The sequence below is a fragment of the Cryptotermes secundus genome, unplaced genomic scaffold, assembly GCF_002891405.2.
Source record: "Cryptotermes secundus unplaced genomic scaffold, Csec_1.0 scaffold99, whole genome shotgun sequence".
NCBI lineage: Eukaryota > Metazoa > Arthropoda > Insecta > Blattodea > Kalotermitidae > Cryptotermes > Cryptotermes secundus.
The window spans coordinates 4,058,377-4,073,609 of record NW_019725842.1 but is presented as its reverse complement, the minus strand read 5'-3'; the positions used below and the strand labels follow the sequence as shown (position 1 = coordinate 4,073,609).

Sequence of the window (15,233 nt, the reverse complement as noted above, 5' to 3'; positions counted from 1 at the left end):
TGTGTTACATTCCAGTCCCTCTGAGTGATTGGAATTCTAAGTACAGAGGCATTACAGCTATACAGTAGAAGTCTGTTACAAGAGTTATGTCATAATATTACTGCTATAACAGATGCTCATTATGGCCCAATCACAGTGAATTAAAAAAAAAAGAAGAAACAGCATTTAGTAAACATACTTATCTGTAAGCAACCTCTAAGATGCACAGGTCTTTTCCTTATTTTATGTGATGGTTCATAAGAAGCATAAAATTTTGGATAATTTTATTCACATTATCCAAAATTTTTGGTTATGTGACCACCCTCCAAACTGGTCTAGGTCAGATAAGCAGGGTTTTACTATATAATGCTGTGGTGAGAACATATGTCACTTAAAGGTATGACTGATTGCCCCTGATGCTGGTTACGTTTGGCCCTCATTGCTGACTTACAAGTAACATACAGGGCATTCAATCATCGAGGAAACTGGGGGATCAGCATGAGTCTTGATACAACATTTCTCACAGATTGCTGCTGTAACTGCCAAAAGTGGAGTGAGTCATCAGTGCTGATAAAGTGCACACACTCACTAGCGTAGAGCAGATGGATCATTTCTTTGTGACTGTTGTGCCCTTCCCCACTAGCGAGAGTGCAGTCATGTAGCTGATTCCCTCACATCAGTTTCTGTACATGCACACATTTATAGGAATACTGTAAAAAGATAACAAACTTACCGTGCTTTATAACAGGTGTTGGAAGTGACCCCTTTCTGCTTGCAAACATGCCTCGCATTGCATAAATAAATTATGTGACACTTTCTGAAGCTGGTAGACAAGGACTGTAGCCAAGGCCTTGTGCACATATGTAAGGAACTATTCTCTATTCAGAAGTGAGCACTTAAATACAGATATTAAACTTACAGTTTACAACGCTCTGATTAGGTCTGTTTTGATTATGCTTGTCCCACTTGGGAGTATGCGGTGAACACACGCCTCTTGAAATTGTAGCCCTTGCAGAACAGGGGACTCTGCACTATTGGAAATCTTGACAGGTGCATGCCAGTTTGACTGTATAAGTAAATTATGCAGGACACAGGCAGAAGTAATCCTAAACCATGTAAATCCAAATGTAAGTGGTATTGGACAAAGAGAAGCCAGCCATAGGAATTATAGGAGGCTTAAACTTGGTGGCAGTCAGGCATATAGCCGTTTAGCTGACTAACTGCAGTGCCAGAGTAGTTTAATTAGTTAAGGCATAACCTGTTGCACAAGCCTTCACTGACAGGAACCCTCTATATACCTTGTATAATTGTTACTTAGTATAGTGCAGTGATAAAGGATGCACAGAGTCCATAGTGACCTGGACATGGGGACAGCGCATATATACTTGTGCTGAAACTACTGTACAACAAACATGGTGCCTACATAGAAAGACCGACCCCACCTTCATCTAAGAGGAGGCCCCATTTCGAAACGTGCACATGTCTAGGAGAGAATAAAAACCTTGATCATTGATCTTAAGGAAACTGAAGCTAGGAATGACTGTGCTGGCAATGGCCAGCAGTCATCTAACTGACTGACTGATTAATCAGTGAAGGTCTTAATTGTCCAAAACATGGCAGACACCAGAAGGAATTTCCACCATCTTCTGAAAGGAAAGCAGCTGTATAGTACCCTGTATGGAGTGTACACAAAGGTGCTACTTGACTTGACGGCAGCCGCCAAAGGGGAAACAGCCAAGATCACAATTACTGCGGATCTGTCCATCAGTGAATTCTATGAGCAAAGAAGATGAAAGCAAAAACCTACAGACAACACTGACAAAAGAGTCAAGAAGCCTACAACATATGCCACAGGAGTCAACGACCCCCAGTTGCAGTCGAAGCCTGAAGTTCCCACCCGGAACTTCTTCAACCCACTGAGATCAATTGAAATGGAGGCTGACCACAGAGCATCAGCAACATCAAGTGCCATCCAGCCAGGCAGGTAGACTGCCTCCACTGTATTTACCTCTCAAGGAAACCTGATACAATTACAAATGCAATTCGAGGGTTTACAGAAAGGCAAATTTGAGTTCTGTAAAACCAGAAATGGGACCAGAGTTGTAATGCAAGAAATGGCGGATTTGCAATCATGCACTCGAACTTCAAGAGCAATAACCTCCCATATTTCACCTTCTATCACAAATCCCGGGAACCTACATGGTGCGTTCCATATATAATGCCTCCTATTTTTTTGTGTTAATATGTAATGTCTGAGCTGTATGTTGGTGGTGTTGTAGTAAAGGCTGAACCTTGCCGCCAATGTACTGTTAATTTGGTTGTCGTGCGACAGATAGCGACAGCAGAGCAGTCTACCAAAATGGCGTCTGACATAGAAGTGCGTATGAAAGAGAAATGTGTTATTGAATTTCTCACTGCCGAACTAATTGTACCCATTGACATCCATTGACACTTGCTAAAGGTGTACGGAGATGATACAGTGGATGTCAGCACAGTGAGGCGGTGGGTAGTGTGTTTCAACATTGGCGAAAGTGAAGTGCACGACAAACCATGCCCTGGGCATCCCTGCTCAGCTGCTACTCCTCACAATGAACAGCACCTCGATCAGCTCATCCGTACAGATTGGCAGATAACAACCAGGGAACTGTGTGCACAGCTTAATATCAGCTGTAATGCATTGGAAATGATGTTGTGGAAGCTCGATTATCGCAAAGTTTGTTCCAGGTGGGTCCCACGGATGATTACATGGGACCACGAAGCTCATCAAATGGAAGTCTGTCAGGACCTGTTGCACCAGTTTGAGGCTGAAGGTAACAAGTTTCTGGACAACATTGTCACTGGAGGTGAGACGTNGGTGATTATGTGGAAAAATAGCTGTAAGTAGCTGAAATCTTGCTCTATTTAACTGCGTTATTATGATTTCTGTGTCTCTTGTAGTTTTCTTTAAAAAAATAGGAGGCATTATATATGGAACGCCCTTAGTATATAGGCTGTGATACAGCACCTTCCAGTTTCAATTCCTGCAGAGGACATCTCAGATGGGTTGGTGAACCTTGGCTTCAATGTTATTAGCGTGAAACAAATATCTACCACCTGTTGATCACCAGCAGAAGGAACAACCCCAGTAAACATTCCCCTCTTCCTAATAACCATACCAAAGACATTATAAATCACTGTGGTCACAGTGCAAGGGCCAAGAAGGCCCACCCCTTAGACATTCATTCATTCATTCAATAACCATACGAAGGACACCAGAATCCCATGAGATATTCAGACTGATGAGTCTGCCATATTGCTGTCAGGGTAGAGGCATACAAAGCCCAGACTGGTCTCGCACAGAGTTACAGCTGCCAACAATTTGGCCACGTCTGGGCAAATAGCAAGCAACCACCCTGTTGAATGTGGTGTAGGGGCAGTCACCTGCACAGGGAATACCAGGAAAAGGACATTACAGTATCAATACCAGTGTACTACAATTGCAAGTTGGTGAACAGAAAGGAACCTCATCCCTCCAACAATCGAGGCAGCCAACAACGGAATTGTAAGCCACACCACCTGAGGACAATCCTTTGTGGCGGTGCTACCCAGCAATACACAGCAACAAAAGCAGCTTCAGCTGCCCTCAGATGCACAGGCCTGCGCTATCACAGTGGGAGAAATGAGTGCTCCCACCCCTCCCTTGAGACACAACCAACAAGTACCAAGTCAGTCAGTTTAGGCTTCTAATGCAAACAGTTATTTTCTGAATGACAGTATTCAAAGAATTGCAACAATATTTCAGCAGATCATGATACAGTGTAATGAGGCTGTGTCAGAGGAAGACAGAATAATGGCCATCACAAAAATTGTTTTAAAACTCATGAAGCAAATGGCTGCCAGAGTTCACACATAGTAAATATGACTATGCTGACAAGGGCCAGCAGCAATTGTAAACAGCAGACCTGTCCTCTCATTAGAGAGGATGCCTCACATCAACAAACATGCAACTGACAGTAATAAAAATCTGGTCTTGGGCCCCAGAGCACTGCTTGACACCAAGAAAGACTGGCCAACTGACTGTTGGCAGTCTTGACTTTGAAGCCAGCTAGTCTAGAGTCTAGAGAGCGGTCAGACCAGCCTGAGTCTGAGGCTTTTCTAAGGCAGACACCACTGGTGGAGGCATGGAGACAGAGGTGCCCCCATCATTGCATAGCAATGCTGAGTTAGTTGTGAGCCATTACCAGACAACTAGTGAAGACACAGCAGACTGAGAAGTCTTAAGGCTCCCACACACAGACGCGATACGATTCGGGACGATATAGCAGTCGGGACGAAAGCGGCTGTTTACCAAGTGGGCCGCAAACACAGACGCGACACTCGGAACTCGGGAATCTTTGACACCCGATAACCAGCTGGCCATGACTCACACTCAATCAGTATCTATATGTACGTGAAACGACATGGGTAGCCAAATGGAACAAATAATAGAGTTCGTCAAAGAAAATGCTTTATTGTACGATACTCGTCATGCGATGTTCAAGGATTCACGTGCTAAGGATAGAAAGTGGAAGGAATTAGCTGTTACAATGAACAGAGACAGCAAGTAGAAAAATCTGTGTATATATTTTATAGGGTTAAGCTTACAGTAACTGTGGACATTCTTAATGTAGGCTGTGCACCAGTTCCGTTCAGTAACACTAATTCCAGGGGCAGTCATCTAGTTAACAAACCGCTCTCTAATGGCGTAGCTAACGTTTGCCGCCCTTGGGAGACGTAAAGGTTGGATAGGGAACATTTCTCCTTCTAATGGCTCCACTCGTAGCAGTTCTTCCCTGTACTTTTCATCACAGATTTTGAGACGTAGAAAATTATGAAGCAAACATGCTGCTGATACAATGTGTTTTATATTTCCTTCTTTCAGTTCTATGGGTATCAAAAAAATCCTCCACTTCATGGCAAGAATAGGCCTCCGTCAATTGGTATATTGTTTAGTGATATCTTGCCTGATGGCTCTCAGGATTTCATCAAACCTGTCAATATTCATCCTGAAATATATGTAGAACCGTTTTTCGTCCTCAGGACTTGGGGTATCAGCGTATAAAACTCCCCCACNAATTATAAACAACAGACCTGTCCTCTCATTAGAGAGGATGCCTCACATCAACAAACATGCAACTGACAGTAATAAAAATCTGGTCTTGGGCCCCAGAGCACTGCTTGACACCAAGAAAGACTGGCCAACTGACTGTTGGCAGTCTTGACTTTGAAGCCAGCTAGTCTAGAGTCTAGAGAGCAGACAGACCAGCCTGAGTCTGAGGCTTTTCTAAGGCAGACACCACTGGTGGAGGCATGGAGACAGAGGTCCCCCCATTGTAAATCGTTGCATAGCAATGCTGAGTTAGTTGTGAGCCATTACCAGACAACTAGTGAAGACACAGCAGACTGAGAAGTCTTAGTGTGTGCTGTGGTGAACAGAAGAGTGTCTGAATTAGTGATAGCGCTATAGTTACTGGTAGTTATGATCTTTATGAGGGTCCAAGAAATCCATTACGAATCTAGACCCCCATCTATAGTCTCTTGAACATGTAACAATATGCATGTATTACATTACACCACAAGACATATATACATGCATGAAAAAAGACTGACAATGTACAGTGTGATCATTCAAGAGTTTAGCCATTCCTTCCACCCAGAAGAGACATGGAAACTGCAGGCAGACTCAACAGGCACGTAGTCTAACAGATTGCAAGTAAAACTTCATGAGGTAGTAGCAGATTGGAAATGCTCCTTGTTGGATGCATGCATTCCACCCACTTCCTGTGTGAGGCATCTGAGGAGTTTTTGAGAATATTCAAGCATAGCACTTATTTCATAAATTTCTCTTCATTGAGGATGCAGCATTTCAATTTTTCTCCCCCCCCCTCATAACAATGAAATTTGTGATAGGTCTGTAGATTCTCCTAACAACAACAAACATTATGCTTTTCATTTTGTGCATGTGTTGTGTTACAATATACAACTGTTTATTGACTGTCACAACACAACAAACAAAAAATCAAGGTCAGCACCTTGTTCTGTTTGTTGTGTTGTGATGGTCAATAAAGAGTTGTAAACATTATGCTCTTCTACCAGGGTGGCTTCAGTGGTTACCATGTATTGTGACAGACTGAGCTGTTTCTAGGAAATGAATAGGTAAACATGTTTCAACTAACACACATCCAACAATAGGATAACCATTGCTAGGTAACAGACCGGTAAACACGTCTTGCAGCAACAAATACGCAACAGTAGGATGTCCATCACTAGGCAATGAATGGGTGGAGATGACTGATGATACAGGATATTTGATGCTGAGCAATTGATATGTTTTCTATGTGTAGTCCATGCCAAAGGTTTATAGGGGACAACTAAGGTCATTTAAGAGTTCAGTAGTTGAGAGTACAAGGACAAGAATGGAGCATGCCTTAGTAAATTGTGAAGATTAGTGATAGTGCTATAATTGATTGTAATTTTGAAGAAGTGTTCAATAAATCCAATGATCAAACCTGGAACCCATTATTTTCATCACGTGTATCCCCTTACGGGTGACTGTATAAAGGAACTCAGATCAGCTATATTCAGCACCTACTTATCACAGTTCATTCAGAAATTTTACAGTAGGAACTGTTATTAACAAAAGATTTAAAACACTGATCCACCTATAGAAACTTAAAATTATGAATATGTAATGTGTTTGTTTATACATTTTTGTCATCTTTATATTAAATATTATTTCTTCCTCTGTTCACAGGCAGAACATCCTGTTTATTGGAGCGTAAGAGAATGGTGTGAAGGTTTCAGGAAGCTCCTGGATTACTTGGGGTTGCATAAAGTACACATGTTTGGAGCATCATTGGGTAAAGTGATTTCTTCTGTGTGGGCATATACATACTAGATGTAAAAACAACATACCAAACCAACTGTCCTTACATACTGTTGAGGTTTGGGGATGGGGAAGAAAAACTGATTTACTTTAAATGCTTCCATATACAGAGAGAGGATAGGGTAATTATGAATTCTTATGCAACCTAGTACATTATTTCTGTGTATAATGTCTATTAGTACGGATTCCCTCTTCATGAAACTCGTCAGACATGATCCAACAAGCAGTAACGCTTCTGAGTTGTATTCAGAAGCTTCCACATTCAGAACTTGGCCAGGACATTGACTGTCCTGACTGAGGGTTTTCATGGTTTTCCAGTCCCTCCAGGTATATGCTGGAACAGTGCCTCAAAATAGGCCACAACTACTTCCACATCCCTTCCAGTTCATTACTGACTAAACATTATATCATCTGTTACTGTGTAGTCAGTCTGAGCTGCTGACAGCATCGCTAAATATACCATAAAATAAAAATCAAAATACCATAAAATAAACTAAATACTAGTATTCAGAATTTCTGGGTTTTCAGACTTTGTCCATTGTCCAATATTCTAAAAATTAGAAAACATTTCAGAAACAGGACTGAGGTCAGATTTTTCTGAGAGACCCAAGAGAGTAGATGTCTCCCCCATCACCTGGGGATGGAAAAAGGTTTTGTACAGACTTCGGATGTATATTGAGTTGTATGGTCAACATGCTGTTGGTATACATTCTGTAGAAAGGAGAGACCTTATCAAAACTTGTAATTTTTTTGTAGATGATTTATGAGAAAATTTCAGGAAGCTGCATTAAGTCCCATTAGTGTTACTCCTACCTTAGATTTTAACAAACAAACAAAAAGAAACTCCATGGCCTGTAGTCCGCAAGTGAACTATACCGATCAAGCGACCACTGCTTGTCAGCGAAGTTAGTGCCAACTTTTGTGGATAGAGGGTGTCGCATGGTCAACGCAATGTGTCCCCACGGCCGTTAATCTCGGTTTTCTAGACTGGAGCTGCTATTTCCTTCAAATTGCTCCTCAATTATCCTCACGAGGCTGATTGGACTCCATTCCAGGCCCACTACTCCTCAGAAAATCTGGTAGCACTGGGAATCAAACCCAGGACCTTTGGATGTGTAGCCAGGAACTCTGACCACAAAGGCCACACCGTAGCTCAAGCGGTTAGTCGTTGGCTTTCCACCGCTGCGGCCAGGGTTCGATCCTGGGTCTGGTCAAGTGGGATTTGTGGTGGACAAAGGCACTGGGGAGGGTTTTCTCCAAGTACTTTGGTTTCCCCTGCCAATCTTCATTCTACCAAATTCTCCATCATCATAATCACCCAGGGCAGGCTACAATAGGGTACTCACTGGCCGCCGTGCCAAGTGGACCCAGTTGGGCTGCACCCCCCACTAAGCGAACTCTGACCACTAGACCACAGACCCTTAGATTTTAACATGACTGCTATGTTGGTATTATTGATGATAATGAAATAAAAGTATGATGCTGGGGTAGCATCCCATGGCATGATCATACCAAGAATCATAAAATTCCATCAGGTGCTTCAGATGTTGTTAAGGGGATGAAGGGATGATACATACACACAGGTTTAATAGAAAAGAAAGTAAACTAAGTGAGGTGGCACAAAGTATTTTTGTAGGTACATCATGTATAATTTAAAAATAGTGTCTTGTAAATAGCAGTACATCCTTTTAATTTAACAATGATAAATATGGCATTCTAGTCTAAATTTGTATCACCTCTTGATCATACCTTGGTTCGAAAGCCTCCTAACCAGGTTCATCTTACAGATGTCTGTGTTGAAGATTCAGTTGCCTTGTTCTTTTTCATTTGGTGTTTATTTTTGAAACACTGTTTTCACAAGTATATGTAGAATGAATTTATAGTAAAAGCACAGAATGAAGATTCTGCCTTTTTGTTACATTTTAGGTGGATTTTTGGCTCAGAAGTTCGCAGAATCAACAGTAAACTGTCCAAGAGTTGCTTCACTTGTGCTGTGCAATACATTCACTGATACAACAGTGTTCAGTTACAGTGACTCTGCAGCAGTGTAAGTGAAGTAGTATGAATTATCGTAATTAGTGATCATTATACTCCAGTTCAATTTGGAAACATATTTAACTTTCACAATACAGATGCTGCTCTTTGCTTTCATTTGATTTTCTCAGTTCAGTTCACTGTTGTAATTATAGAACTATGGCAGGATGGTAAAATACCTTTTGTTCATTACGAATTATAAAAAAAGAGTTTGTTATGAAGTAAACAATAAATAATGCAGTAATTGGTTTTTGGTGGAAGGTGATGAGAATATGAAATACATAATATGTTCTCCGAGTATCTATTAAAATTATGGCCATGTTATGTTATCTTCATAGGTTTTGGATTCTGCCTTCACTAGTCCTGAAGAAAATGGTAATGGGAAATTTTACTGCATTTCGAGTTGACAGTAGAATTGCAGATTCAATAGACTTCATGGTAGAGAGAGTGAGTATTCGATAATGCAAAATAGTAAGTTTTGAATTTCTTAACTGTCCAGAAGTTTTTAAACATTTATTACTTTGAAGAAAGCAGTCTTCTTGGATGTGGTGCCATGTAGATATTATGTTAACTGACGTTTCGGTTAACACAATATCTACATGGCGCCACAACCGAGAAGACTGCTTTCTTCATAGTCACCACCGTGAAAACCTCAAATCTTACATTTACTACTTTTCTTACACCTCATGTACAGGAAAACATATCATAAATATTAAATTAAAATTTTCTGTAAAATTCTGTATTGTTGAGCCACAGAAGTTAAGTGAACTCTCTGTCACCATTTTGGATGTATTTGATGATTATGAACTGATTGTTTGCTGCCATTTTTGTTGTATTACCAATATTTTACATTGTACATAACATTTTATTTACAGCTTGAAAGTCTGAGCCAGAAAGAACTGGCCTCAAGACTAACAATGAATTGTGTTAGCTGCTATGTTGAACCACAGAAGTTAAGTGGACTCTCTGTCACCATTTTGGATGTATTTGATGATTATGCACTGTCTAATGCTGTCCGAGAAGAAATGTATAAATGTTACCCATCAGCCAAACTGGCACACCTGAAGTCTGGTGGCAATTTTCCATACCTAAGCCGAAGTGACGAAGTCAATCTTCATTTACAAGTAAGTGCACTGAGCATGGAACAAGGCAGAAGCAGGCATCTGCCTCTCCCTCCCAATTGGGGGGAGGGGATATACATTGGAAGAAGAAAAAGGAAAGAAATATACCAAGAATTAAAAGTATTTGAAAAAGGTTATTCATCTATCCTAGGGTGACAGTTTTTTGGCCTTTATCCATCAACCAGTACTCAAAAGAACACACTGTTTTGGAAACTGATCTGTTTCTTTTATCAGGTGAAAGGGTGAGAAACATCTGTTGGGTTCCATTGGAAAGCGATAACCTGTCACTCCTTCTAACAGACCCAACAGAGTAGGTGCTTCCTGCCCTTTCACCTGACAATGTAAATAGATTCATTCTAAAACATGTTCTATAGAGAACTGGAAGATGGAAAGAGCCCAAAAGCTCAGTAGTCCCAGTTTAAACATAAGATTTGTATGAAAATTTTCTGCTGCTACCTGGTTCAAATCTCAGCCATGACATCAGCTATCCCCAGTTTGGTTTTCTGTACTTTTCCTCAGTTTCTCTAAGGAAATGCTGGGATAGTATCTTAATTAAGCCACAACCACATCCAGTTCATTATTCTTCAGTCACATGGTTTGGAACTATATGGTCTAAGATATAGACAGCATTATAAAATAAACCATAAGTAAATAAATAGCATGTAGTAGTGCTGTCACCTTTGCATTGGCATGTATAAACATTTAATATTTTCCTGAGAATGAGTAGATTAATAACATATGTTGCTTGTAGTTAAGTCTTGTTGGCCAGTCATTCCATGAATTTCAAGACAGCTAATAGCCCAAGATTTGACTGCATTTTTGTCATTGTAAAACCTTCATATTTGATGTCTTGCTTGACTTTCTGATTACCTTATACAAAGGACTAGACTTTTAAAGAAACTCTGAGGAGGCTGTCTCATAAAGTAAATTTTTTATTATTTCTATTTTAGATTCACTTGCGAGCTTTTGAAGGAACAGGTCTGAGTGCTTCAGAATCAGAGCAGCAGGAACGAAGTGTTCCTACACTGCAGCAAAATACATAACATATCTTCATATCATAATGTTAATTTTCTACAAAACTTGTTTTATGAACATGTGTGCAGCAATCATAAATATACATATATATTTTTGTAATTAAAGAAGAAAAGTGTGATATTTATGAAGTAGTACTGCTCAATATTTTGTATATATGTATTTGAACATTATCTGTATACTATGATAACAGTGAATTTAGCTTAGATACAGATATTGTATTGCGCTTCCATGATTAACTGTACTGTTAAGTATAAACATTTTGATACAGTATTGTGAAAGTAAGTTTCATAAAAGTGATCTGCTTTGTAAAGGGACCATCATGTAAATGAGTCATTCCAATGACACAAATCATCCTGATTAAATAATTCTGATCCTTGTGAATTGCAGAATTTCAAATATTAAATCCAATTAAAGTTTTTAGGCAGGTTAACCCAATATTGACTAATCACTGAGCCTTTCTGGAGTTCATTTTTAAGATTATGATAGTATGTCTTAGAAAAACAAGTGGAATTTGACAGTGAGCCACCGAGACATAACAGAAAGTTGCATTAGTAAGTTTGTGAATTAAGAAACACTAGTGAACAATAATTTTCAGAATATTTCAGATTTCTGAAAATTAGCTTGTTTAACATTTATGTGTAATTAAGTTAGGTTGGAGTTGTAAATAATTTCTCTTTCCCTTCAGTAAATTATCCCTGATTTTCGGAGAATACTGTGTTTTTGATTGTATTTGTTATTTACTTAATTCAGTTTTGATACTTGTAAAATAATTGTTTGGCACTCACCTACATATTAAGGTGCCAGTGTATATAATCGGTACTCACATGTGCAGACCTGTATGTCCACTTCTAGGTTCTCTTGCTTATGCTGTAGTTCTCTGTCATCCTGTCATCAAGTCAGCATAACCCACATGGGTTTTATAGACTTAGATGATCAGATGCGTCACAGATTTTCCACCTTCCTTGAAGTTTCCCCCACATGTGCATATTGTCACATGTCTGGGGTTCTGTGACCAATAATAACGGGTTCTTGATTGGATTTATTGGCACTCCTCCACAATTACAGTCAATTATAACAGCTCACAATCAACGATTGTCTAAGACTCTCTCTGTTCCTTGCTGGATTACAGGTGTTCCCTTCAGCTGTGATTGACTTGGTTCTGATTTACGAGTCAGTCACTTCAGCTTCCGTTGCCTGCTCGTTAACACTGCACAGCTGAACACTGAACTCTCTTACAACTGAATCAATATTATCTGCACTCCCACTTTTATAGTCTAGCAGTAAACATGGAAAATGTTTGTTGCTTGCATATACCCATGAGACCCTTTGTTGATTCCGGTGACATGGAAAGTGCATTCTGTACCAAGTCAGTCTCCATGAATCTGCATCTCCATAGAAACATGTTAGCAAGCCGTTATCTAGCAGTGGACAATTCTGGCTTTCACGCATCATGCAGAATGCCAGGATTATAAAAACTTATCATTCAAAAACTGTTTATCATATCAAAGTGATTCAAGTTTTAAAATGCAGTGAAGAACATTAAGTTCTGGATGTGCTTAATTGATGGTGGGTAGTGAGCGACGTTGAGATGCTTATGTCAATTGACCAATCAATACAACTTGTGCGCAAGACTTCCTGAGCCCCACTAGCTTTATTACCTTTCAGTGTGAGTTAGTGACAGGTAAGATGTGGACCATGCAACAGAAGGCTGAGTTTGTTTTATGGTCTGCAGAATTGAAATCAGTTGTAACAGTTTAACACAAGTGGCAAAGGTTACACATCCAAGAGAAAAAGTACCAGATGATAAGGCTCTGAATTGTTGGTTTAAACAGTTCAAAGGAATGGGAAGTGTTACAGAGCAGAAGTCTTCAGGTCAACTAGGAACATGAGAAGAGAATGTGGAGCACATTAGACAGTCCTGTGTAAGAAGCCCTAAAAATTTGATCGCTCATCAGACTTTAGAATTAGAGATTCCAAAAACTATGATTCAAAACGTCATTCATGAGCATTTATGCCTACAAGATTCAGCTGAAGCATGAAATCAAACATGATGACCAAATGTTTTGCCAGGTAATGGTGAACAAAATTGATGATGAAACTTTCTACACCAGATTTATTTCATGGATGAGGCGACTTTTATATGAATGGGTGCATTAACTGGCATAATTACCAAATTTGGGGATCAGAGCAACCAAACGAAATTCACGAGTACATTAAAAAACTTCAGACATTTCTTAGAAATTTAATGCTTGAATCATATCGATACATTTAACAGTTTTTGAGTGATAGTTTTTTTAATCCTGGCATTCTTCTTTGATGACTCTGTATTATAATGGACATATATTTCCCATCTGTTAAGTAAGTAAAGTAAAAGTAAAGCTATCCCTGTCACAGGCCATGAAGGCCCATAGGGTTGTGAGACGCTGAGGGTCCCACATTATCTAGACAATCGGCTCAAAGATGGTGGTAAGGTTGTCAGCCTTATGCACCGGCCGCGCTTGACTCCCCAGGAAAATTATTTAATTAATTCCTGGTACTCATTTTTGTTAGAGGCTGAGTCAACCCCAGGGTCAGAGTACAGCTGGAAGGATTAGGTCAACTGAAAAAAATCCAGTGACCTCATCAGGACTTGAACCCATGACCTTCCAGCTTGTAGCATAGCCCCTCATCTGTTAAGAGTATCAGTAAACTGTCATAAGTCATTAAAACAGCTGTCTGCAAAGGAAACCAAATCTGATGCATGGACTATTTATATGAAGATGATGCTAAAATTTTACAGTGTAGAATGTTAATTTTATTTGAGCTAAGCAGTCACACAAGGCACCAAAAGACCTCCCCAATACAAAAAAAAGGTGGGACGCAATATGTATATCACATGTTTGGCTGCTTTATAAGTCACTCAGGTGTTGATACATCAGACATTTGTCCTTAAAAAGTTTGTGGTAAACGTTTCCTAATTATCAATGTAAATTCATGTAACTGAAGTTTCTTCATAGCATGTGTGAATTATGTATAATACTGCAACACAAATTAGGAAGAACAAGTTTTAGGACATAGTGGTCTCATCTCTTGGTAAGACACTGAATTCTAATTGAGAGGGTTCTAAGCTTGATCTGTATGTGGATTTTCTGCTCAGAGATTAAAACTCTCAGTTCTACTGAACATAAAACATTAGGAATGTAAAGAATAGCAAGCCCCCCTGTCACTAGGCAAAAGAGAAGCTGCCCTATAGCTAATATTTATTATATTCCTGTCAATAAAACGGTATTTCCTATTATTATTATTACTATTATCGTCTACAGTGATTTACAGAACAGGATGCAACAAAATATGAGTGCACCCTATAGCTGCTCCCTCCCCACATGGATTCTATGGGGCCCATCTGAGGCCAATAAGATCATGTCTGGAGACATTAGAGAGACAATAGAACAAACTTTGACAGAATCATAAATTTACAAAATGTGAACCAAGAAGGTCATGTTTGGTGAATTCTACATTGTAATACCTATAGACAACTATGCCTAATGATGAGAAAGATGACCCTTAATGGCATTCAGTAGTAAGGGAGTGAATACAACTGAAACTGCCTTTGTTTGTCAACAAAATGTTTAGGCATTCCCATTCGCTGTTTATTAATTCAAAAGGCAAAGTGACAAGCATATATTGTCACAGTTACTGTGTAATGTAATTTATTGCAGAAAGTTTATAACTTAGTACACTTTGATTGGTGATCACATTCTTGATGTATCATGTGATAGTTTTAGTTTATCACTTTGCCAAATCAAAAGGTTTTGTTGACACTGGCTTTACTTGAAGTTAATTTTCTTTATCACTAAAATATTCAGCACTTTTCTCAGTCTTGTCTAGGGAGGATGAGATGACTTCATTCTTCTTTGAAAGATGATTATATACTGCCATTGCCTGTATAAATGATGAAAGAATATTCAGAACACATTAAACACAGGACATGCATATGGTACTATAGAAAACACTATGGATATCATAGCAACAGGTAGGAAGGGGCGATACTTGAACACATTGGAGAACTACCATATATATAGAACGACAAAGAAAAACACACACATGAATAACATAAATAAAGAAATATACAACCAAATATACCACGAATTAAACACTATCTACACAGAACAACATAACAA

The 15,233-nt window shown here is 39.4% G+C and overlaps 2 protein-coding genes across 3 annotated transcripts in view; one reads left to right on the top strand and one right to left on the bottom strand.

The window, feature by feature from the left end:
* Window positions 1-6,673: 6,673 nt before the first annotated feature.
* LOC111863615 (maspardin) lies at window positions 6,674-11,660 on the top strand. The gene is made up of 5 exons (XM_023850101.2): window positions 6,674-6,857; window positions 8,810-8,930; window positions 9,256-9,364; window positions 9,793-10,041; window positions 10,989-11,660. The coding sequence occupies exons 1-5, from the start codon at window positions 6,689-6,691 to the stop codon at window positions 11,079-11,081; spliced, it is 741 nt and encodes a 246-aa protein (XP_023705869.1). The 5' UTR covers window positions 6,674-6,688; the 3' UTR covers window positions 11,082-11,660.
* Window positions 11,661-14,688: 3,028 nt separating this feature from the next.
* LOC111863635 (stomatin-like protein 2, mitochondrial) overlaps window positions 14,689-15,233 on the bottom strand; it is a 17,929-nt gene continuing 17,384 nt past the window's right edge. For both annotated transcript variants that reach the window (XM_023850129.2, XM_023850130.2), the window contains exon 9: window positions 14,689-14,994. In XM_023850129.2, coding sequence (XP_023705897.1) covers window positions 14,890-14,994 — 105 coding nt within the window. In that variant the 3' untranslated portion in view covers window positions 14,689-14,889. The remainder of the gene's footprint in view (window positions 14,995-15,233) is intronic.

Bases quoted from the DNA above. Each gene is read 5' to 3' on its own strand.
- LOC111863615 (XM_023850101.2), top strand. From the start codon at position 6,689: ATGTGTTTGTTTATACATTTTTGTCATCTTTATATTAAATATTATTTC. The intron at 6,858-8,809 runs GTAAAGTGATTT...GTTACATTTTAG, and splicing joins CATGTTTGGAGCATCATTGG to GTGGATTTTTGGCTCAGAAG. The intron at 10,042-10,988 runs GTAAGTGCACTG...TTTCTATTTTAG, and splicing joins AAGTCAATCTTCATTTACAA to ATTCACTTGCGAGCTTTTGA.